The sequence below is a fragment of the Malaclemys terrapin genome, chromosome 7 (genome assembly GCF_027887155.1).
Source record: "Malaclemys terrapin pileata isolate rMalTer1 chromosome 7, rMalTer1.hap1, whole genome shotgun sequence".
Classification (NCBI taxonomy): domain Eukaryota; kingdom Metazoa; phylum Chordata; order Testudines; family Emydidae; genus Malaclemys; species Malaclemys terrapin.
Window position 1 is genome coordinate 49,234,386 of NC_071511.1, and position 24,295 is coordinate 49,258,680.

The 24,295-nt window shown below is 53.2% G+C and overlaps 1 protein-coding gene across 2 annotated transcripts in view; it reads left to right on the plus strand.

The window, feature by feature from the left end:
- CACNA2D2 (calcium voltage-gated channel auxiliary subunit alpha2delta 2) overlaps positions 1-24,295 on the plus strand; it is a 597,809-nt gene that overhangs the window by 531,053 nt on the left and 42,461 nt on the right. For both annotated transcript variants that reach the window (XM_054035873.1, XM_054035874.1), the window contains exons 15-18: positions 15,121-15,210; positions 15,785-15,856; positions 21,130-21,204; positions 22,457-22,531. In XM_054035873.1, coding sequence (XP_053891848.1) covers positions 15,121-15,210; positions 15,785-15,856; positions 21,130-21,204; positions 22,457-22,531 — 312 coding nt within the window. The remainder of the gene's footprint in view (positions 1-15,120; positions 15,211-15,784; positions 15,857-21,129; positions 21,205-22,456; positions 22,532-24,295) is intronic.

Sequence of the window (24,295 nt, forward strand, 5' to 3'; positions counted from 1 at the left end):
GGGTTCAGGTGCCATGTGCTCCCCACATCCAGGTTCCATGACTCTGGAGTAGGGTGTAGGTATAGACCATCCTATAGAGATGGAGAATGGGACAGATGGGGAGCCCTGTATGGGTACTGAGCAGTCCAATGGGGGACGGGTGCTGTATGCAGAGCAGAGCCCAGAGCAGAGGGTTACGATCAGGGAATGTTGCATGGCACAGGCATGGTCCTAAGTGACACATGGTCAGTTTGAAAATCATGGGCCATATCCTGAGCTGGTGCTGCTGAGGACCTGGCCTGAGAGTAAAGGTGCAAGTGACAAAATCTTTCTCTCAGGCAGCGTTGCCAACTCTCTGTTTCTGTGTTTGGCACTGGTGCGGCCGCTTCTGGATCCACCATCCAAGAAGGATGTTGATACAGTGGAGTGGGGTCAGAGAAGAGCCATAGGAATGAGTAAAGGGCTAGAGAGTCTGCCTTATAGCGATAGACTCATAGGGTACATCTGCCCTGCCACTGGCATGAGCTTCCCAGCCCGGGTAGACAGACTCCAGCCCTGCTAGCATGCATTATTAAAAATAGCAGTGTGGATGTTACAGCTTGGGGGCTCCAGCCCACCTGACCCTCTAGGGGGAGGATAGCTGGGTGATTTGAGCATTGGCCTGTGTCAAGGCTGCTTCCCCACTTTGAACTTTAGGGTACAAATGTGGGGGCCTGCATGAAAACTTCTAAGCTTAACTACCAGCTTAGATCTGGTTCGCTGCCACCGCTCCCAAAATGCTAATTCCCTTCCCTGGGTAGCCTAGAGAGACCTTCATCAATTCCCTGGTGAATACAGATCCAAACCCCTTGGATCTTAAAACAAGGAGAAATTAACCATCCCCCCCCCTTCCTCCCACCAACTCCTGGTGGATCAAGATCCAACCCCCTTGGATCTAAAAACAAAGAAAAATCAATCAGGTTCTTAAACAGAAGGCTTTTAATTAAAGAAAAAGGTAAAAATCCTCTCTGTAAAATCAGGATGGAAAAATAACTTTACAGGGTAATCAAACTTAAAGAGCTCAGAGGACCCCCCCTCTAGCCTTAGGTTCAAAGTACAGCAAACAGAGATAAACACTCTAGCAAAAGGTACATTTACAAGTTGAGAAAACAAAGAGAAACTAACACGCCTTGCCTGGCTGTTTACTTACAAGTTTGAAATATGAGAGACTTGTTCAGAAAGATTTGGAGAACCTGGATTGATGTCTGGTCCCTCTCAGTCCCAAGAATGAACAACTTCCCAAACAAAGAGCACAAACAAAAGCCTTCCCCCCACCAAGATTTGAAAGTATTTTGTCCCCTTATTGGTGCTTTGGGTCAGATGTCAGCCAGGTTACCTGAGCTTCTTAACCCTTTACAGGGAAAAGGATTTTGGAGTCTCTGGCCAGGAGGGATTTTATAGTACTGTACACAGGAGAGCTGTTACACCCTTCTCTTTATAGTTATGACACGCCCCCCAAATCACAGATAGTGTTGGACATCCGGTTCCACACTGGCTGTGATTTCTTCCTGGAGCTCTAGGAGAAAACAGAGTTAATAAGACACATGTACCTTTAGACATACTACTGATTATATAAAAACTAACAATATGTTCCGTTCCAAGAACAATCTTTAACCAGTTGACTCTGGGAAACTTTCCCGGGAGAGTGCATCAGCCACTTTGTTAGAAGCTCCTGAAATGTGTTGTATTTCAAAATCAATATCTTGGAGAGCTAAACTCCACCGAAGAAGTTTTTTGTTATTCCCCTTGGCGGTATGAAGCCACTGTAGCGCAGCATGGTCTGTTTGTAGTTGGAAACGCCGTCCCCAAACATATGGATGTAGCTTTTCCAGCGCGTACACAATGGCGTAGCATTCGTTTTCGCTGATTGACCAGTGGCTTTCCCTCTCAGACAGTTTCTTGCTGAGAAACACGACAGGATGGAATTCTTGATCCGGTCCTTCCTGCATTAAAACTGCTCCCACGCCCCGCTCGGATGCATCTGTGGTTACTAGGAACGGTTTGTCAAAGTCTGGGGCCCTTAGCACAGGGTCAGACATGAGTGTCGCCTTAAGCTGGTTAAAGGCCTTTTGACACTCATCAGTCCACTGAACTGCATTTGGCTGTTTCTTTCTGGTTAGGTCTGTCAGCGGGGCGGCGATTTGGCTGTAGTGTGGTACAAATCGCCTATAATATCCGGCCAAGCCTAAGAAGGATTGGACCTGTTTCTTTGACTTTGGAACCGGCCACTTTTGGATAGCATCCACTTTGGCCTGTAGGGGATTTATAGTTCCTTGACCCACCTGGTGCCCCAGGTAAGTCACTCTGTTTTGGCCTATTTTACACTTTTTAGCCTTAACAGTTAGCCCTGCCTGCCGGATGCACTCGAAGACTTTTTCCAGGTGCTCCAGGTGTTCTGTCCATGAATCAGAAAAAATGGCCACATCATCGAGGTAGGCAACTGCAGATTCTCCCAATCCCGCTAGGAGACCATCTACAAGTCTTTGGAAGGTGGCGGGTGCATTTCGCAACCCGAAAGGGAGTACACTGAATTCATACACCCCTGCCTGGGTGACGAAGGCTGACCTTTCCTTAGCGGGTTCATCTAGTGGTACTTGCCAGTACCCTTTGGTTAAGTCTAAAGTAGAGATGAATTGGGCATGTCCCAATTTCTCCAATAGCTCATCTGTGCGTGGCATTGGATAGTTGTCAGGACGAGTTACAGCATTTAGCTTACGGTAGTCCACGCAAAAGCGTATTTCCCCATCTGGTTTGGGAACTAGAACCACTGGAGATGCCCATGCACTATTAGAGGGGCAGATTATACCCATCTGTAGCATGTCCTGGATCTCCCTTTGTATAGCAGTTTGGGCATGAGGTGACTCCCAGTAGGGTGGGGTTCTAATTGGGTGAGCATTACCTGTGTCAGTGGAGTGGTATGTCCGTTCGGTCCGTCCTGGAGTGGCTGAGAAAATTGGTGCAAAGCTTGTGCACAGTTCCTTGATCTGCTGTCGCTGCAGACGTCCAAGGGTCACGGAGAGGTTCACCTCTTCCACGCCACCATCCCTTTTTCCTTCGTAGTAGACACCTTCAGGCCACTCCGCATCATCTGTTTCCTGGGCTGTAAACTGGGAAACCTTTAATTCTCTGGAATAAAAGGGCTTAAGAGAATTAACATGGTATACCTTAGGCTTTATGTTGGAGGTGGGGGAGGCTATGAGATAGTTAACAGCTCCTAGGTGCTCCTGGACCGTGAATGGTCCTTCCCACGACACTTCCATTTTATGGGCCTGGAGTGCCTTTAAGACCATGACTTGGTCTCCTACTTTGAAGGACCGTTCTCTGGAATGTTTATCATACCAGGCCTTTTGCTCTTCCTGAGCGTCCTTTAGGTTTTCTTTAGCAAGGGCTAAAGAGTGTCGGAGGGTGCTTTGTAGGTTGCTTACAAAGTCCAGAATGTTAGTTCCTGGAGAAGGCATAAACCCCTCCCATTGCTGCTTCACCAACTGTAATGGCCCCTTAACCTTGCGGCCATACACAAGTTCAAATGGTGAAAACCCTAAACTGGGATGTGATACAGCCCTGTAGGCAAAAAGCAACTGCTGCAACACTAGGTCCCAATCATTGGAGTGTTCATTTACGAATTTACGTATCATGGCCCCCAAAGTTCCATTAAACCTCTCCACCAGGCCATTCATAGAATCAGAATCATAGAATATCAGGGTTGGAAGGGACCTCAAGAGGTCATCTAGTCCAACCCCCTGCTCAAAGCAGGACCAATTCCCAACTAAATCATCCCAGCCAGGGCTTTGTCAAGCTGGGCCTTAAAAACCTCCAAGGAAGGAGACTCCACCACCTCCCTAGGTAACGCATTCCAGTGTTTCACCATCCTCCTAGTGAAATATTGTTTCCTAATATCCAACCTGGACCTCCCCCTCTGCAACTTGAGACCATTGCTCCTTGTTCTGTCATCTGCCACCACTGAGAACAGCCGAGCTCCATCCTCTTTGGAACCCCCATTCAGGTAGTTGAAGGCTGCTATCAAATCCCCCCTCATTCTTCGCTTCTGGAGACTAAACAATCCCAGTTCCCTCAGCCTCTCCTCATAAGTCATGTGTTCCAGACCCCTAATCATTTTTGTTGCCCTCCGTTGGACTCTTTCCAATTTTTCCACAATTTTTCCATTGGTTTGATGGTGGTAAGGGGTGGCAACCAAGTGATTCACCCCATGAGCTTCCCACAGGTTTTTCATGGTGCCTGCCAGGAAATTAGTTCCCGAATCGGTAAGGATGTCGGAAGGCCAACCTACCCTGGCAAAAATGTCTGCTAATGCCTGGCACACACTTTTAGCCCTGGTATTGCTTAAGGGTACTGCTTCCGGCCATCGGGTAGCAAAATCCATGAAAGTCAGTATGTACTGCATTCCTCTGGGGGTCTTCTTTGGGAAAGGACCCAGAATATCCACAGCTGCTCGCTGAAATGGGACCTCAATTATGGGTAGTGGCTGGAGAGGGGCTTTAACCTGGTCTTGGGGCTTTCCCACTCGTTGGCACACCTCACAAGACTGGACATAATTAGCAACGTCCTTGCCCATTCCCTCCCAGTGGAAGGACTTCCCCAACCGGTCTTTGGTTCAGTTCACCCCAGAATGGCCACTGGGATGCTCATTGGCTAAGCTCAAGAGCTTTACCCGATACTTAGTGGGAACTACCAACTGTCTTTGAGGATGTCAGTTTTCCTGGTGCCCAGCAGAAAGAGTCTCCTTGTATAAAAGTCCTTGTTCTACAACAAACCGGGATCAGTTAGAAGAGCTGAGAGGCGGTGGGGTGCTCCGTGCCGCCGCCCAAGCTTTCTGAAGGCTGTCATCTGCTTCCTGCTCGGCCTGGAACTGTTCCCTTGATGCTGGAGACATCAGTTCCTCCTTGGACTGTGGACTTGGGCTTGGTCCCTCTGGAAGCGATGCAGGTGCTGGGGCTGTTTCCGTTGACTGTGAACCGCTGTCCGCTGGTGCACTATGTGGTATCTCAGGCTCTGGCTGAGCCTCTTGGGTAGGGTTATCTGCTGCTTCCGCCAGTTCAGGCTTGCTAGTGCCCTCTGGCGTTGGAGTTGTAGATGGGTTTGCAAGCGCTGGACTCAGTGCTGGCAATGGTTCTGGTGCTGGTTGCGTTGCCAGTTCCAGTTCTGGGCCTGGCTTTGGATGGGTCTCTGGGATTGGATCCACTACGGCTGTTGCAGTCGTTGGCAGGGGATCCGGTTCCACCACCTTTGTCTGGGTCTCTGGTAACACAGACGGGGCCCTGGTGGACGGCTCAGGAACAGGGATGGGGGTGCAAGCTTGCTTAGCCTGGCTGCGGGTGACTATTCCCACCCTCTTGGCTAGCTTCACCTGGTTGGCCGAGTCTTCCCCCAGCAGCATGGGGATGGGATAATTGTCATAGACTGCAAAAGTCCACATTCCTGACCAGCCCTTGTACTGGACATGCAACTTGGCTGTAGGCAAGGTTACAGACTGTGACATGAAGGGTTGAATTGTCACTGGAACCTCTGGGTTGATGAGTTTGGGGTCCACTAGGGATTGGTGGATAGTTGACACTTGTGCCCCAGTGTCCCTCCAAGCAATAACCTTCTTTCCGCTCACTCTCAAGGTTTCCCTTCGCTCCGAGGGTATGAGAGAGGCATCTGGGTCTGGCGATCTTTGGTTTGATTGTGGTGTAATAAACTGTAATCGGTTGGGGTTCTTGGGGCAATAAGCCTTTATATGTCCCAGTTCATTACATTTAAAACATTACCCTGCTAAGGTATCCCCGGGGCGATGTTGGTTGGTGGAGACTGGTGTGGTGGGGTGAGAAGGCATCTGGGATTTCCCTTGGGATGTGGGTGGGGCCTTGGTTTTGTCCCCGGTGGTAAGGTTTGGTTTCGGGTTGCCCCTTCTGATATTCGCTCCAGCTTCTACTAGTTTTTTTCTTTTCTGCCACCTCCACCCATTTGGCTCCAATCTCCCCCGCCTCGGTTACAGTTTTGGGCTTCCCATCTAGGATGTACCTTTCTATTTCCTCAGGAACACCCTCTAAAAACTGCTCCATTTGCATTAGGAAGGGCAACTCTTCCGTAGATTTAACATTTGCTCCTGATATCCAGGCATCCCAATTTTTCCCAATGTGGTAGGCATGTCGGGTAAATGACACATCGGGTTTCCACCTTAGGGCTCTGAACCGCCGACGGGCATGCTCAGGTGTTAGCCCCATTCTGATTCTGGCCTTGTTTTTAAAAAGCTCATAACTATTCATGTGTTCCTTAGGCATTTCAGCCGCCACCTCTGCTAAGGGTCCACTGAGCTGCGGCCTCAGCTCTACCATGTACTGGTCTGTAGTGATGCTGTATTCAAGGCAGGCCCTTTCAAAATTTTCTAAGACGGCCTCACTATCATCGTCTGCCTTGTAGGTGGGGAATTTTCTGGGATGGGAAGGGGTACCTGGAGAGGGGTTGTTAGGATTGGCTAGTATAACCGGCTCAGCCCGTGCTAATTCCAGTTCATGCTTTATCTCTTTTTCTTTCAGCTCCATAGCTCTCTTTTGGGCCTCCTCTTTGGCTTTCTCTTCTCTTTCATAGGCCTCCTCTTTGGCTTTCTCTTCAGCTTCTTGCTCGAGTTTTTTTAATTGAAGCAGTCTCTGATGTTTTTTTTTTCATTTTCTTCTGCTTCTAGTCTGGCCACTTCTATTTTGTTAGCTACTTCTTTGGTAGTCATTTTCCTGTTTTCTTGTGCTGGGCCACACCCCTCTGCAGTTGACTGAAACTGGGATGCACTCAGCTCTGGCTGCTGCTGAGGTAACAGAGACTTTCTAACTAGCTATCCCCGAGAGGTAGAAAGAAAAAAAAACAATTCAGCTTGTAAATTCCTTTTACCAGTTGTTTGCTCACTGATTGAACCCTTCTCTTAACAAAGACCCTTGTTAAAAAAAACTTAACACCTCTGCCTTCAGGCAAGGAGAGATAAGATATGCATCTACCTTCAGCTCTGCTTTCCAAGCAGCTAGAAAGGAGAAAAAAAATCTTACTGGCTTTTGGTTTAAAATGATCCCACCGCGCTGCCACCATGTCAAGGCTGCTTCCCCACTTTGAACTTTAGGGTGCAAATGTGGGGGCCTGCATGAAAACTTCTAAGCTTAACTACCAGCTTAGATCTGGTTCGCTGCCCCCATTCCCAAAATGCTAATTCCCTTCCCTGGGTAGCCTTGAGAGACTCTTCACCAATTCCCTGGTGAATACAGATCCAAAGCCCTTGGATCTTAAAACAAGGAGAAATTAACCATCCCCCCTCTTTCCTCCCACCAACTCCTGGTGGATCAAGATCCAACCCCCTTGGATCTAAAAACAAAGAAAAATCAATCAGGTTCTTAAACAGAAGGCTTTTAATTAAAGAAAAACGTAAAAATCCTCTCTGTAAAATCAGGATGGAAAAATAACTTTACAGGGTAATCAAACTTAAAGAGCTCAGAGGACCCCCCTCTAGCCTTAGGTTCAAAGTACAGCAAACAGAGATAAACACGCTAGTAAAAGGTACATTTACAAGTTGAGAAAACAAAGAGAAACTAACACGCCTTGCCTGGCTGTTTACTTACAAGTTTGAAATATGAGAGACTTGTTCAGAAAGATTTGGAGAACCTGGATTGATGTCTGGTCCCTCTCAGTCCCAAGAGAGAACAACTTCCCAAACAAAGAGCACAAACAGAAGCCTTCCCCCCACCAAGATTTGAAAGTATTTTGTCCCCTTATTGGTGCTTTGGGTCAGATGTCAGCCAGGTTACCTGAGCTTCTTAACCCTTTACAGGGAAAAGGATTTTGGAGTCTCTGGCCAGGAGGGATTTTATAGTACTGTACACAGGAGAGCTGTTACCCTTCCCTTTATAGTTATGACAGCCTGCTAAACCCAGCCTTGTGAGTTCAATCCTTAAGGGGGCCATTTAGGGATCTGGGGCAAAAATATGTCTGGGGATTGGTCCTGCTTTGAGCAGGGGGTTGGACTAGATGACCTCCTGAGGTCTCTTCCAACCCTGAGAGTCTATGATTCTAGCCTTGAGAGCCCCAGGTGCAGCCCAAGCCAACACACCCACATTGCTATCTTTAGCACACTACCGTGAGCCCCACTAAAAAGCGGGTCTGTCTACATGAAGGAAGGCTGCAGTGTCCACATACCCAAAGAGCTGAACCTATTTAGCTTAACAAATTGAAGAGTAAGGGGCAACTTGATCACAGTCTGTAAGTACCTTCCTGAGGAACAAATATTTGCTAATGGGCTCTTCAGGCTAGCACACAAAGGTCTTACGCAGTCCAATGGCTGGAAGATGAAGCTAGCCAAATTCAGACTGGCAATAAGGCGTAAATTGTTAAGTGAGAGTAATTGACCATTGGAATGATTTCCAGACACCATGGTGGATTCTCCATCACCAGCAACATTTAAATCAAGATTTGGATTTTTTTTTTAAAGGTCTGCACTAGTTTGAAAGGAATTATTGTGGGGCAGGTCTCTGGCCTGTGCTATACAGGAGGCCAGGCTAGATGATCACAGTGCTCCCTTCTGGCCTTGGAATCTGTGGATTACAAGTCTTGCAGATTTGATGAGTTCCTTCACCTCCTAGCTCTTGGAGTCAGGTGATTTAATGAGAATCTCAGCTTGAAAACACAGCCCCTAATAGCTCAGAAACAAGAAAACAACTAAAAAGACCTCAACCAGCAATGCAGAGCTACAATGCACTCGTTTCTCAGAGGCATCCGTTCTCGGCATTTAACGTCTCGGCTGCAGAGCAGTAATTGTATCCCTTTGAAATTAAGTGTAAAACAAGATTAGAACCACACTAACACAAAGCATACTGCTGTCTTGAATCTGAGCTCAGATGCCCCCGGAGTCTGTCGCATTTCTCCTGAAAAGTCAAACTCCATCCATGTAATGGCTCTGAGAGGGGTTGCTCGGGCGGGATAATGTAGCCATTTGTGTCCCCCGTTCTTAGTGCCTGGGGTGAGGCAGAGTAGATTGGTTGGAACAGAGGGTAGTAAAGTGAAGCTGCTGTGCTAGTGACAGATGTCACATTACTGAGCTCATTGGCGTCTGCTGCTCCCCATATTCAAAAATCTAAATCGCCAGCGTGTTCGTCTGGACGTGCTCCAGACTACTGTTTGTCTGATCCAACTATGGGCCTGATCCTGCAGTCCTCCCTCGGGCAAACCTTCCCATTGGAACGGAGAGTTTTGCTGAGGATGTGATAAGCCAGGCACCATTTTGCTGGACAACCAGTCCTGTCCTCCAGCATCGTCTGCGATTATCGTCTCCCTCACTACACCTCCGTGGCCCATCATGCGGTGGAACTGCACCCAGTTCAGTGGTGGCTGAGCCAGAGAGAGGCTGCTGAGCCCAACACGGGTCTGGGTCGGATCTTTGAGCTCCAACCATTGAGGCTCCTGCTTTTAAGATCCAGAGGTCGTTGGTTCAGTTCCTGCTCTCCACCCAGGGCTACAGAGTAACATGAACATCATATGTAACCGGCGTTCACGTACCAAAGACATTTCTCAGGGCTCTCACAGCACCGTTTGGAGAATTGCTGAGCTGGTGCCTGAGCCATTCTCAGCCCCATCCCGGCCGACCCATGGTGCTCCTGGCCATCCAGAGCCATTCAGCCTACCACACGGCAGAGACTCCTCCACAATCACTTGGAAGGGCTTGGCCAGCACCCCGCCATGCTGGGTCCCTGCATGTGGTGAACGGCTGGGCTTACCCATCATATCCATTTCCCCTGCTGACGTTCCCACTGGGCTCTGATGGGGTCACTGCCATGTTCTTGATCCAGTGGTCACTCAGGATCGGGGACGGGACTGCATCTTGCAGCCCTGCAGTTTGCCAGAGGGCCCCCCATACATGGTGCAGCTGTAGGTTTTCTTAGGGGGCCCATAGGACAGTGTGAGCAGGTTGGGAGGCAAGAAGTGGATGTTCTGGAAGAAGTGGCTCCTTGTCCCTACCTCTTACCTGTAGTGCCACTCACAGAAGGGTTTGGTGGTTTGTCCCATATCCCCCAGCCTGGCCTTGAGGAAAATGACGGAGTCCCAGATGTGGCTGGGCGCGTAGTAAGGAGAGGGTGTGATGGGCCCAAGACCTGCGGTAGAGCTGGCTATTGAACCGTATGCTTCCACGGTGCCGCATCGCATCGGGCCCATGGTGATGTAATGCCACTTCTTAATGCTGCCTCCCAGGGCGGAGACGCATCCCGTGATGCAGAGTCGCTGTGCGAAGGTGTGCCAACAAACACAAAAGGGAGGCAGCCTGAGGGGGCAGAGAGAGACCCCTGAGCCCTCGGTGCTGCCTGGGACCCTCCCTTTCTCTGGCACAGCCCCCCAGCACTCCTCAGAGCGTTTGGCCTACAGTGAATGTTTCCGATTCAGACTGGAACATGGGAATATCCCTCCCAGCCCCGCCAGCCTTCCAGGAGTGTGACCCAGTGCATGGTGCACCCAGAGCAGCTGGCCAGCGGAGACTCGCTGCCAGCCGGCAGTTTGTGGGCCTGATCCAAGGCCCAGTATGGCCTGGGCACCACAGCGGAGGGGGCATCTCTTGCGTGGCCGTGCTTTGTGCTGGAATTTGCCGTTTGCTTTGAATTCTTTCCGTGTGGCTGACAGTGCTTGCTTCCCTCTTCTCCATTCTTTGCCTTCACTTCCTCCTGCCACCTCCTTCGCCAGCCAGTGATCGTCTCCACCCTTCAATCCCATTTCTGCAGGGTACTCACAGCCGCCTGTCCAGACAGATCTCTCCTCTCAGTCCCCCATGGCTGTGCCAGTGGGGAAAGGCACAGGGCGAAGCGTCTCACAGGGTATCTGCGGCAGAACTGAGAACCTTTCTCGCTGTGTATCTACGCTGCAAGCACAGGCTGGGATTGTCGCTCATATTGACGGACCTGAGCTAGCCTGAATCTTGCTTTGCTTGGGTTCCGGAGCACTGAAACCATGGCAACGCAGGCGCCATCACCGGCTGCACGAGCCTGCCTGGAACCCTGTGGAATCACTCAGGCTTCTGCACCCCAGCTCGCTTGGTACATCTACACGAGCTGCAGCCAGGCCCCGCGGCTGCAGGGAGGATGTGCCCTTAGCACTCTTGTTTCCAGCTGGTTGTCATGGGTGCGGATCCGCAAGCTCATGGAGAGTGGGGTGTACCCACAGCGGTAAGAGCCCGGAGGTCGGTTTCTTTCAGCATTCACCTCCAATGCTCTAATTTTAAACAACTCCGCAATGTTGCCGCCGGACAACTGTGCCATTGCTGTCCTGTGGGGGCTCAGGCCTGCTCAGAGCAGGGCTCAATGACCCGGTGCTGCAGCTGAGTGGAGAGAAAGGATGGCCCAGTGGTTAGAGCGCTGGCAGGAGACCAGGGTTCGGTTCCCTGCTCTGTCCCATGCAACACTGAGCCCCAGGTTGGAGATACCAGCCCTGCCCTGCTGAATAGGGATGGGATAAAAATACATGAAAGAGTGTCAGGTGCCCAGATACGACGGGGGCCATGTAAGCAGCTTAGATAGATAGTTCTCCCACGGGGGTAAATGGTGAGTGTGGATACAGCTTTAATGCCATCCCTGGTGTTCTCCTAGGAGCTATGCTTTCTCTTTCTGGCTGCATGGCTCCCTCCTGCTCCATGCCTTCTCCTTGCTTCTCTCTCTTGTCATCCAGAAAGAAAACAGCCCCCTCAGGGCCTGCTGCTCTCTCCACGGCAACCTGCGGTGGGCAGGTGGGAGGGGGTTAATCGATTTGGGGAGAAGGGAGGGCTGATTGGCAAGCGCTGCCCCCTAATGCACTTGGGCAGGTGGCCGAAAGCACTGAGCCTCCAGTCTGTCCCCAGTCCTTCCCCCTACTCTGGCACCCAGGGAGATGCTGGTTTAGAAAGGATTTAGAAATGATGGGGTGTGGTTCACATCACTCCTGGTGCTCCCCTCACCACCCTCCTTCTGCTGTGCTGGTGGGGCTCAGCTGCTTAAATCCTTCCCGAGCCAGTAGGACGAAAAGCTACTTCCCCATGGGAGCCATTTCGGGCCTGGTTGTGCTCTGTGTCCCAGCAGTATAGAGCAGGAGTGCTGCCACGGGGGTAGTAAAGGGTGAGTGAATGAGAGGGGAGATGGGCACTGCTACATCACTCTTTCCATTAGCACATTTCAAAGTGCTTTACAAAGGGAGAGCAGTGCCATGATCCTCATTTTACAGATGGGGAAACTGAGGCACAGAGTGAGGCTGTGAGTTGCACAAGGTCACCCAGCACGGCAGAGCTAGGAACAGCACCCAGGTCTCCTAAATGCCAACCCAGTGCTCTATCCACTAGGCCACACTGCCTCCCAGAAGCAGGGGCTGGAGACTTCCCCCACAAAACATTCCCTACACTGCATGCTCAGGCCTAGGTGTTCAAAAGGGGCTAGTGATTTGGGGGGCTCAACTTGAGACTCCTCAAAGGGGCATGGGTGTCAGAGAGTGGGGAGCACCCGTCGACTGGAAATTCTGCCCCTTTAAGGAGTCTCAAGTTGGGCCCCAAAACTGGCCTTAACCTGTGTGCCTGAGTCAATGCTGAATGCTTGTCAATGCTGCTGTCAGTGTCCGGCGTTGCACTGGTGGGGGGATGCGTTGGTGGGGGAGGTTCTCTGCCAGCAGGGGGCAGAAGGAAGGACCCTGCAATGACAGAGCCTGTACATGCCCAGAGAAAGGCGAGTGTCATGGTGACAGTAGAGGAGACAGAGAAAGAATTGTCCAGTGCCAGTCCCTCCCCCGTCTGCCCCCACGTGCGCAGTCCAGCTCCGAGGGGACTTCTTGGACCTTGGCTACACTTGCGAGTTGCAGCGCTGTAAAGCCACCCCCAGCACTGTAACTCACTCCCCGTCCACACTGGCAAGGCATTTGCAGCGCTGTATCTCTGTGGTTGCAGCGCTGCATGTACTCCACCTTTCCGAGAGGAATAGCGAGTGCAGCGCTGCCACTGCAGCACTGTGGCGCCAGTGTGGCTGCCCAATGCGCTGTGAATGGCCTCCAGAATTATTCGGCAGTATCCCACAATGCCTGTTCTAGCCTCTCTGGTCATCAGTTCAAACTCTACTGCCCTGGCCTCAGGTAACCAACCATGTGACCGACCCTTTACATTCCCCGGGAATTTTAAAAATCCCCTTCCTGTTTGCTCAGCCCGGCGTGGCGTGGAGTGCTATCAGCGAATTTTTCCAGGTGACCATGCCTCCATGCGCCAAGCGAGCCCCAGCATGGAGCAATGGCGAGTTGCTGGACCTCATCAGTGTTTGGGGGGAGGAAACTGTACAGTCCCAGCTGCGCTCCAGCCGTAGGAATTACGATACCTTCGGGAAGGTATCAAAGGACATGATGGAAAAGGGCCATGACCGGGACACCCTGCAGTGCAGGATTAAAGTGAAGGAGCTGCGCAGTGCCTATCGCAAAGCCCACGACGCAAACAGCCGCTCTGGTGCTCCCCCCGCGACCTGCTGATTCTACAAAGAGCTGGATGCGATACTTGGGGTTAAGCCCACCTCCACTCCGAGCACCACCATGGACACTTCAGAGCCGGTGGGGGGGGGGGGAGGAGGAGGAAAACGGGAATGATGGTGGTGGGCCGGATGGAGACACCCCGGAATCCCTGGAGCCATGCAGCCAGGAGCTCTTCTCGAGCCAGGAGGAAGGTAGCCAGGTGCAGCGGCCGGTACTTGGTGGAAGACAAACAGAAGAGCAGGTTCCCGGTAAGCAGTTTTTTTTTTTCGGGAAGGAATTTTTTCGGTGTGCTCTATAACATTTAGCAATAGCTGATTTTCTAGATGCGTTTCCTTTCTTTTTTTAATAAAATTTACCTTTTTTAAAAACCTGATTGGTTTTGTGTCTTAAAAAGTCTGTGCATATGTTTTTCAATTAGTTGGTGGCAACAGTTGGGTTTCCCTTTTGTTTGTTTTCTTTCTCGGCTTCCCCAAGGGAGGGGTGGAAAAAATGAGGGGCCTCAGGGAAAACTTCCCAAGTGAGTTTTTCCAGGATTTGCAAGAGGCAGTTTTCATTAGGGTGGCGGCAGCATTTACCAAGCCAAGGTCAGAGAAAAGCTGTAACCTTGGGAGTTTAATACAAGCCTGGAGTGGCAAGTATTAATTTTTAGAATCCTTACGGGCCTCCACCTTTTGCACTTGAAGTGCCAGAGTGGGGAATTAGCCTTGACATGTGGCTAGTGGGTCCGGTGACCTGATCCGACCTTGGGGAGGCCTGGAGCAAGAAGGCGCTGCAGGAGGTTGGCAGATGCCTGCAGATGCGGCAGGGAGGAAGGAGGCTCCCAGGACAGAGGGGCTGTGCCCAGCTTGGGACTCTAGAAAGGCAAACAGGTCTTGGAAGGAGGGGGGGCTAGGCCCTGTGGGAGAGTGGGGCAGAGGAGACTTTATGTTTGAGTTTATTTTATAGCAGTAAACCAGCCCCCAAGGAGGGGCGTTTTTACTGGACACAAATCTCTATGGAGTTACTGAGTGATGGGGAAACTGAGGCAGGGTACTGCAGGAGCCACCCCTGGCAGCAAGAGAGAGCTTGGGAGGCAGCCGACCATGTTGCAGGGTTGCTATACCTGCCTTTAAAGGGGAAGTACTGGTGTGGCTGTTCTCATCCTTCCCAGCCCCAGGCGAGACAAAGACCTAGCCACACCCAGATCAGCCAGGCAGACACCGTTGCATGCTATGGGATTGCGTGGAGCTCCCGGCTAAGAGTCCCTCTGGCTGATGTCAGCCATTTCCAACAGGAGAGCCAGAATGGAAGCAGGCACTGTGGGATTGAGGGGCAGCTGAGAGGCTGTGCTGGCAGCAATGGAGCGGAGCCCATAGCCCACTGAGGATGGGACCAGGGCTAAGAAACTGAAAGCAGGAAGGCCACATCTCTGCTAGTGCTAGGAGTAGCCAGGGATGTGGGGGAGCAAAGGTGGAGGGATCCCCCTGGACTGGGCTCTGTCACCTACCCTGCATATGAGCCAGCATTTCTCCTCTCACTGCTCCCAGCAGGGCTGGGACTGTGTGTGCCCATCTCTGACTAGCGGTGGGGAAGGGGTGCCTGTCTCTGTCTCACAGCTGGCCTCTCTCCTTGTGTCTGCAGGAGTACCTGGACGTGCTGGGGAGACCCATGGTCCTGGCAGGGAACAAAGCAAAACAGGTTCAATGGACAAATGTCTATCAGGATGCTCTGGTAAGCAAGACAGACGCGAGCCCTTTCTCCATCGCACCCACCTGTCCTTTCCCTCCCCCAGCTGTTGGAACCGCTGCTTGCTCGGTGCTGCTCCATGGACGTTTAGCTTTGGTTTCCAATAAACAGGGGTTATGATAATGCTTTAGGCTCCTCAGTCAGAGAGCTGGGAGCTGCTAGCCCCTGGCAGGGACCTGGTAGCCCTGCAACATGTGAACAGTCCTGGGAATTACCCCCCACAGGACGCAGAACTGTCAGGGTAGATTTACAGTCGCTCTGCTGGTACCAAAAGGAAACCACATGGCGACCCCCCTTCAGAACTTCACGGTGGGAGGTGTGTCAAGCCAGACTCAGGTAGCAGATCCTTATCAGCACAGCGGACCCCCAGGGCTCAGTACTGCAGCTCACCAGCTCTGTTCTCTGGTGTCTGTCCCAGCCTGGGATAAACGCCCAGATTTCCCCAGCCATGCAATGGGCCCAGGCCAGCAGTGGCGCGGAGCCTGCGAAGGAACTGTCAGACCAGAGCACACATGCCCAAGATCTTGCTTGACTGGTTGCCTTTCCTTTCTCTGTCCAGGGCCTGGGCTTGATGGTGACTGGCACCCTGCCAGTGTTTAACCTCACGGAGGATGGCAGCAGCAACAGGAAGGTACGAAATGTTACCGTCCTCTCTCCCGCTCCAGGGGCTCATGCACCCCTGTAAACTAAGAGAAACTGCAGGGGTGTCAGTGGGGTCACACTGGGGCCAATCCAGTGGGAGTGGAGAATTGAGTCGTGCGTGTGTGTGTGTGGTGGGGAGAGAGACAAAACACAACCCAGCGTTACTGTGCATAGTGTGTGTCAATTCCAACTGCATCCCAAACAGTGATGGGGGGACCAGGAGCCAGTGGGAGAGGAGGAAGGGTTCATCTTCCAATAAGACTAGAAAGTGGAGAGATGCAGGGAGGCTGGCTCAGCCAGCAGCAGCTGCAGAGGCCGTGGCCCTTGTGCCCGTGGGTGAGAGATGGCATGGAGAGAGGCGGAGAGCATAGGGACAAGAGGAGTGGGAGATTGGGGCGTTTGGGGCCAGCTGGGGCGAGTCCCTGCTGGGTTTTAAAGAGGAAGAGGACAGCTCAGATCACAAATAAATCTGGCCAGAAAACTAGCGAGAAAGATGGACACGTGTTGGACTTGGGTACCTCATTTGCTCTGGCTGTTTTCTGTTCCCTGCCCATCTTCTCGTGCTGGAGACAATCGCTGGAGTCATTGGCTGGGCAGGGAGGGACGATCTATGCACGAATTCTCTCAGGCGTGCTACCTTTTGCTGCAAGCTCAGCCTTTCTCCCAAGCTAAGCAGACTTGGGGTGGGTCAGTATTGGGATGGGAGATGTCGCATAACAACACTCGGTGCTGCAGGAGGTGGTGAAGAGTAAGGCTATGATTTTGTCATGGATATTTTTAGTAAAAGTCAGTGACAGGTCATGGGCAATAAACAAAAAATCATGGCAGCCATGACCTATCACTGACTTTTACTAAAAACATCCCCTGACAAAATGGGGAGAGAGAAGGGTCCAGCATCCTGACCCCCACCACCCGCAGCAGCTGGGAGCTGCAGGGACCCCATTGTCCAGTGGCTGGGAGGGGTCCCCCACCACCCGCAGTGGCTGGGAGCTGTGCGGGGACCCCTGCCAGCAGCCACTAATCAGCTCTAGGATCCCTCTGCCACCGGTGGCTGGGAGCTGTGGGGGGACCCCTGCCAATGGCAGCGTCTGGGCAGCTCAGGGGTCGCCACCAACAGCAGTGGCCAGTAAGTTGCGGGGGGGTCCCGCCAGAGGGTCCCCTGTCGCCCGCGGAGGCTGGGCTGTTGCGGGGTCCCCTGTTGCTGGCAGCAGCTGGTCAGCTGCGGGGCCCCCAATGTCACAAAGGTCGCTGGAAGTCATGGATTCTGTGACTTCTGCGACCTCCGTGGCATAATCTTAGCCTTAGTGATGACTGCCCAGCAGGTGGTGGTTTCCCTGTCCCAGCCTTGAACCTGCTTGCAAAGATCCCCCTCCCCCTTTTGCATGAGATGGAAAATCAAGGTCTTGAGATTTAAAAATGCCTTGCTGCTTTGTGAAATGGAAGGGCTGTTTGCCCTGGTCTTTGGCCAAATTCCTAGCCTGCCTCCCTGTTTTACCAGCTCCCACTGGATACGATATTCTTCCCTTCCCACCATGAACTGTTTGTATAGACTGCTGTGTGCTGCTGAACAGCTGCTGCTTTCCACCCCAGCAGGGGCTGTGTCTAGAGCTGGGTCCCTTTTTATCCCTTCCGTGAAAGGGGCAAGTGCAAAAGGCTCCACTAATTACCGTTGGTAAAACACTTTGTGATCCTGGGACCAAAGCATCTGTGTCAGTGGATAGCATCATCACGGGAGATGGGATGCCTCCAACTCCACAATCTCCCCACTGCTCAGTGTGTGTCGGCGCAAGGACGTGCGTATGCGAGAGGCAGGGAAGGGCGAGGGGGTCTCGCTCAGATGTTTCTGGTGATGGCAAAGCTCTAGAAGAAGCACAGCTGAGCCGTGGGGTCACAGTCCCCCCCCCCCCCCAAAAGCTGGAGGGTATCGGTGCAGCCTGGATGTCAGGAAATCAGTGGAAGTTAGGAGCCTAAATACCTTTGTGGATCTGGGTCTAAATTCTGGTTATTTGGCCTTTCCCTGCCTGCTGGGTTAAATAAAGGATGATTTTTGCTTGTGGCTGTAGAGTGGTGCTGGGTTAGCTGGTCCTCTGCAGTCACTAGGCCCTGCTGGTTGCTAACGCTAGAGTTTGACCAGAGCTCCAGGGAGCTTTCCATACGGCTGCCTGCATCCATACCCAACGTGCCACTACATGCCCAGACTGTATCATAGGGCTGCACAGGCTGCTACCTTGCAGGGAGGTGCCTCGGGACCCCTGCCCTCCCCTTGCAATCACATCCCGGGGGAGAGGCATGGAGCAGAAAAGAACTTCATGTGTTTGTAGCTTCTTTGCATGCAAGGTGGCAGCTGGTGCCAAGGAGGCGGAGCCAGCACCATGTGACCAGGGAGGTTGGGGCTGGTTTAATTTTCATTGTAATTCCCTGGGAATGGAACCAGAGCCATGAGGATGCTGATAACCCACCCAAAAGGGCAGGGCTGGGTCAGCTGAGATGCTGCATTCACCCCAGCAGCCACGGATGTCCTGAGGGGGGCTGCAGGGGCAAGGGGGAGGGTGGGGTGTAGAGAGATGGAGCAGTGGCTCCGTTACTCAGTGGAGCCTGTTTGCAGATCAGGGACACAGGGCAGGTGAGGAAAGTAGTGGTGGGGGTTAGTGAACCAATTTATGGCTCCATATGCCGAATGGAGCTCTTCCCCCGGCCCCCTTCCCACTGGGCTTTCTTGCCACCTATTGTAGTTTCCTGGGTTGATACGATATTAAAGTACAAAAGTTGTGCAGCTAGACCCAGCTTGTGCCAACCCGCAGGGGGTTGAGGGAGCCACGTGTGCGCCGTGGTGGCTGTTTGTGCCGGGAACCAAAGAAAAGGCTGGAGTTCCAGCTGTGGCATGTGACGAGATCCTGGGGTGCTGCATAGGGATCCGTTGCTGGGCCAGCAGCCCGCGCTCATTTGGGAGATGCTCACGACCCTTTCCAGGGATGCTGTGTCACTGGATGTAGCCAACGGTAGGCGCTGGCGAGGGCAGGAGCACCGCTAGGAGGGGCTCAGCCACAGCGGTGGTGAAGGAAGGGTGGGAAGGGAGAGCAGAGCTGGGGCACACCCCCCCGCCTCTCCCCTAACAGGGATCCACCACTCCCACTGGGGCTGGCTGCACAACTCTCATACTCAGGTGGCTGGCATCTCTAGACTGGCTGCTCTAGCACCAATCCTTCCACCTGCACCCACCCCGTGGACTAGCAGAGCCAGAGCCTGGGCCTGCCTCTGCTGCTGTGCGCTCTCAAGCGGCATGGCCCAGACCACAGGGATGCGAGGAAAGCCCCAGGTGCCCACAGATTTGCTCCAGTATAACGAAGAGCAGGCCGCCAGCTGAAGGGGAGTCGGGTGCTGCCTGACAAGGGAGGTGGTGAGGGTGAATTCTGGGCAGCTCCCAGGGGCAGGCAGGTGAAACACAAAGCAACGAGCAAATGCGACACATAGCCCTTGCTAACCAGACCCCCAGCAATGGTGCCCTAATTCCACCCCCCCCCCCCAACTCACTGCTCCGCACTGGCTCAGCCTCCTCTCCCCCAGTGTCGTGCTCCCCTCTTTGTACTGCTCTGGATTGATCACTGCAGGAGTGGCACTGCCGCTGCATTTTGTGTTTCGAAGCAGCCAGCGATCTGTTTCCCAACTGGGTAAGCAACAAGGACGGGGAGCTGGTCTATTGCCTGCTGAAGCAGCCTGTCCTGTCCCACATCAAGCGGGACGGCAGCTGTGGGCACTGGTGTCTCTTCAAGGGGAACAGCAGCAGGGCAGGATGTGTGAGGGTGGAGAAGGGAGTGGGCGTGTCCTGCGCAGAGGTGGGCCCTGCACCAAAATCTGGAGCCAAACTATTAGAAACTTCAGATCTGGATCCAGACCTTGACAGCTGGCTCCTTTCCCAAGGTACATTTAGGTGCCTAACTCCTGAGGGGAGTTTGACGCCTAAGTGTCTTTGAGGAGTTGAGCTGTTCTGTCTTCATTTTAGTGAGTACATTAGGCCTGCTTCACAAGCCCCCTAATGTTGAACTGTGGTCATCTTCTCTTCCTGCTTGTAGTGTTGCTGCATTGCCTTTGTACTTATTGGGGTTACTCCGTACCCCAAGCCCAAGGGTGCCAGTAGCGTGCCCAGTGTACCGCATCTTGGAGGCAAGCACAGCAGCTAGGCCTTGTAGGTGCTAGCCCTGATGAGCCATAGCCTTCCTGTTCGGGTCCCTGGGGCAATCCTGATGCATGGGGTACTCTCTCCAGTCCAGTTTCTGTTCAAGCAAATAAGCATTTGTGGGTTTCCAAGCCAGACTCAGTTAGTCTCTCTCATTGGGGCCCCTTTGCACTGACTCCCTGCCCAGACGCTGCTGCTCCCCCCATAAATCACACCCAGAGCTGCACCCAGCTGTGACGTCCGGCAGTCACAGCCTGTTCCATCTGCAGCTTTGGCCATAGTTCTGGGGCGTCTCTGCAGCTCCCTGCTGCCATGTGGCCCCCACTCCCAAACAAAACCCTGGGCACTTCCTCATTCAGGATCTTTCCCTTACCCGGCCAGGAGAAGAGGGCTGGTGAGAACTGTAGTCCTCTGCTTTACAGATCCATTACACTATATAATAATTACTAAATTCCACCCCAGAGCTGGCTGCATTTCAGTATTGGGGTGGAGGGGGTAGTGCATAATATGTTGAGTCTGTAAAGTACTTTGGGATGAAGATGCCTAGAGACGGAAAGCTGTGAGAAAGAGAGAAACAAGCCACATCTCCAGGGTGAGTGGATAATAACTTCTGTATTAGTCATTCACTGCTCCCTTGACAGAGCCCTGGTATCAGAGATGCCCCAGATGTACATGGAGGAGTTAAGCAGAAAGCTGTAGGGGGAACGGGCCCATGAGAACCAGCCTCTCCCACGGCTCTCTCCTTGGCACTGAGATTTGAAGCTGTGCTGTGTGGTTTTCCTAAGGAGCTAGCACCGTCTCCAGTCCCAGTGCAGACGGGACTGCTGGGTCATGAGTCTTTGCGTCTGGGCTCAGGGAAGGAAGGGCAGCTGCTCAGAGCGCTTCTGTGGAAGCTGAGTGGGCTGCCGGTGTGAAGTTTCTGCATTGATCTGCAGCAGGCCCTCCAAATCCAAGCGTGTGTGTTTGTGTGTGTGTGTGTTTTGCACCCATTAAGGGAATAGAATGGCACCCCTGCTCCTGCCCCCACGGGATGCCCACAGCTCTGCCCTCGATCCTGGGGCTGATGCCGCTTTGTCTGCTTCTTGCAGAACCAGCTCATCCTGGGCGTGATGGGAATCGATGTGGCTCTCAATGACATCAAGAAGCTGACGCCGCGCTACAACGTGCGTGGGGAAGCCGGCCCCACGCAGAGGGGTCCCTCGCACGCCACCTTGCAGGCCATCCCCGGGGCCATGGCGGGTGGGAGGGGAAACAGGGGCTTCTTTGCTCTGCCCTTGGCCATGAGGGAAGGGGAACGTGAGGCATAGAATGTGCTGGGTGCCGAGCAGCACCAGTCTCCCTCAGTCCTTTCTGCATCGCTTCCCCGCACCAAATCTCACTGCACCAGCCCCTATAGCGACCCGTGCAGGAGGGACACTACAGGATACAGTCTTGGACAGCCTCTGTTGCTAGGAAGCAGGTACCCCACTGAAGGGTGCCAGCCACCTCTCCAGCTGGTGTACTCTAGAGGAGCTGCAGGGATGTGACTTCATCCAGCAGAGGATCTGACCCCACATGCCACACCCTGCTGGGAAAGACCACAGCTGGGTTACACAGACCCTACTGCCTGGCCGGGAAGCAGCAGCCTGGCTTCTGAGGGTCAGAACTAGAGGCATGTCCCTGCTCTGTCAGATCTCCTGCCTGGCTAGATTGAGAACACTTCACCCTGTCGCTCCTGTGTGTGTGTGTGGGACGGTACGATTCAACCTCTGAATAACCATCGTCCGCTGGGATCCAGGGATCCCGTCACCACTGCCGGGGCAGGGTTTTTCTAGCGAGCCAGGCAGCAAGGAGCCCCTGGGCAAGGAGCGTATCAAACGTTCAGGCGGGGAGGGCTCAAACAAATGGGATCGTCGGCTCGGCGAGATGTTGGAGATGGCAGAGGAAGGGGGTATCAGACCGCGCTGTGCGTGGTTGCTGAGGCATTTCGATTCAACCTGGCATTTCACTGCGACTTTGCAGGCAGAGACGTCTCAGCAGACAAAGCCTAGTGTCAGGGAAAGAGAAGGTTCCCTCAGCCCAGGGCGGGAGGGCCTCGTTTGGGGTTCTGGGCCCCCCAGAATAGACTCCAGCCCTCTGCAGAGTGAGAATCTGGGCTGCATTTCCTTGTCCATCAAGGAGAGGTGATGGGTTCCATCCCTGGGAGGATGAGACTCAGAACCAGGCTTCTCTGGACCCTGGAGGAGGCAGGGGAGTGTGGGGTGGGCCCTGAAAGATGCAGGGGCCTCTGAATTGGGATCAGCTGATGTGGGCCCCGCACACTGAGGCTTTGATTGTGCTGGGCAGACACCAAGCTCCAGGCCTCCCTTTGGCAAGCTCCAAGCTGCTTCTCTATCAGAGCCCTAACCCACAGTCTCCTCTCTTCGCCTCCCACAGCTAGGGGCTAATGGCTACATCTTCGCCATCGATCTCAATGGATACGTCCTGCTGCATCCAAACCTGCAACCCCAGGTAAGGGCAGGGGCCTTGCTCCCTAGCTTTGACCCCCACCATCACTAGCCAGGCCTGGAACACATCTACTCTCCGGGGTCCCAATGCAGGGGAGCCTGGAGCCCTCACAGTCCCAGGCCCTTTGTCCTGCCGCACCCACTACAGTCTGCCCTGAGCCTGTGCAGTCTGCGACTCGCAAAGGGTCTGACTCACAGCTCCGGAGCCAAGTGTCAGCAGACAGTGCGGGGTAGGACGGCAGTAGTCATGGCCATTCCATACATATTGAAGGATGCTGCTCCCTCGAGGAAGAAGAGCAAAGCTCCGGGCTTTTCCTGGTGCTGCACAGCCTTGGGCAGCTGGCGTCAGGGCTCTGTGCCTCAATTTTCCAATTTGTTAAAATGAAGGGTTGTGAGCCTGACCTGTCTCTGTGAAAAGCTGACATCACCTGCTCCATTCCTGGTGATACAGCTGCTGGAGAAGAGTGCCGGGTGAGCCGGGCTCTCCCCCCAGTTAGGGCTTTGAAGGAGCAGGCCAGTGCTGATGTAGTTTGGTCTAGTCCAGCCCTGAGAGAGAGAGAGCGCCTCCGTGCCATGGCAGGGGGGAATGACAGAGACTTGAACACCCTGGATCTGGCATAGCTGTAGTGAAGTCACTGGATCGACCCAGATTTATGCCAGGTGAGGTTCTGGTCACTGCTTTCAGTTAGAGAGGTAGGCACAGCCCAAGGTATGTGGGAGAGGAGGCTGGGAAAGAATGCATGGAACATCTCTGCCCCCCCCGCTCCACACGCACATCTGGAGCATAGCCAGGGATACCCCCATGGAAAGCCCCTGGAGCCAGTCACAGCTGGGACAAACATCCCAGTCCCACTAATCGCACTCTGCCAGCCTCAGTGCCCACCCAGCTGACCAGGAAAAGCAGGGATTCTGAATAACGGTGTGATCAGAGGGATTCACACACACGATTGACTCCCCCAGAAAAGCACGTCTGCGGGACCACATGAAATTCAGGCTCAGCCAGACAGCAAACACTGGCTTCTCATGGAAGGAGCCTCTCCGGGATCTCTTGGATTTTACTAGGCCACAGCCCCCTCTGCCAGGAAGAGACAGACTCAGACAGACCTCCCTGTCCCCCTTCACTGCTGAGATGCCAGCTCTGTCTGCACCGTGTGCCACAGAACAACTTTATGAGCCCCCCACCCCACCCCTTGGCAGGCAGATCAGGATCCTTATCCCCCAGCACAGAGAGGGGAAACTTAGTCACAGAGCAGGGAAGCGACTTGCTCGTGGTGATGGCAGGTCAGTGTCGGAGGGAGCCAGGAGTAGGACCCAGGAGTTTGATCCTGCCCACTGTGGCCATTATATTGCACTGACTGGCAGGAGAGGTGGCATTGGCTTCCTGTGACCTGCAGAGGGCGCCCTTCTGATCCCTTGCCTCAGGGCGAAGGCTGCTGCATTGCAATCTTATGCTGTGCATGGATATGCTTGTATGTGTTTGAGCATCTGCAAGCGGGTGTACCCGTGTGCTTGTGCCACGCCGAGCAGGGCACCCAATCCCAGGCACATGGGCTCCAGCTGGGTCTGGGTGGATTCAATCCCCAGCTAATTACCCCTCACTCCTATGCCCCCAAAACCCTCTCTAGTGCTCACAGCTGAGTAGGAAGCCTTGTTGCTCCATGGGCATTAATCGCTCCCACTCTGGGCCATGATGTATGGGCCCCTGCTCCCCTCCAGACAGGACGCGGAGGGATTAGCCCAGCCCTTTATGAAATATGCCTTCCTGGGG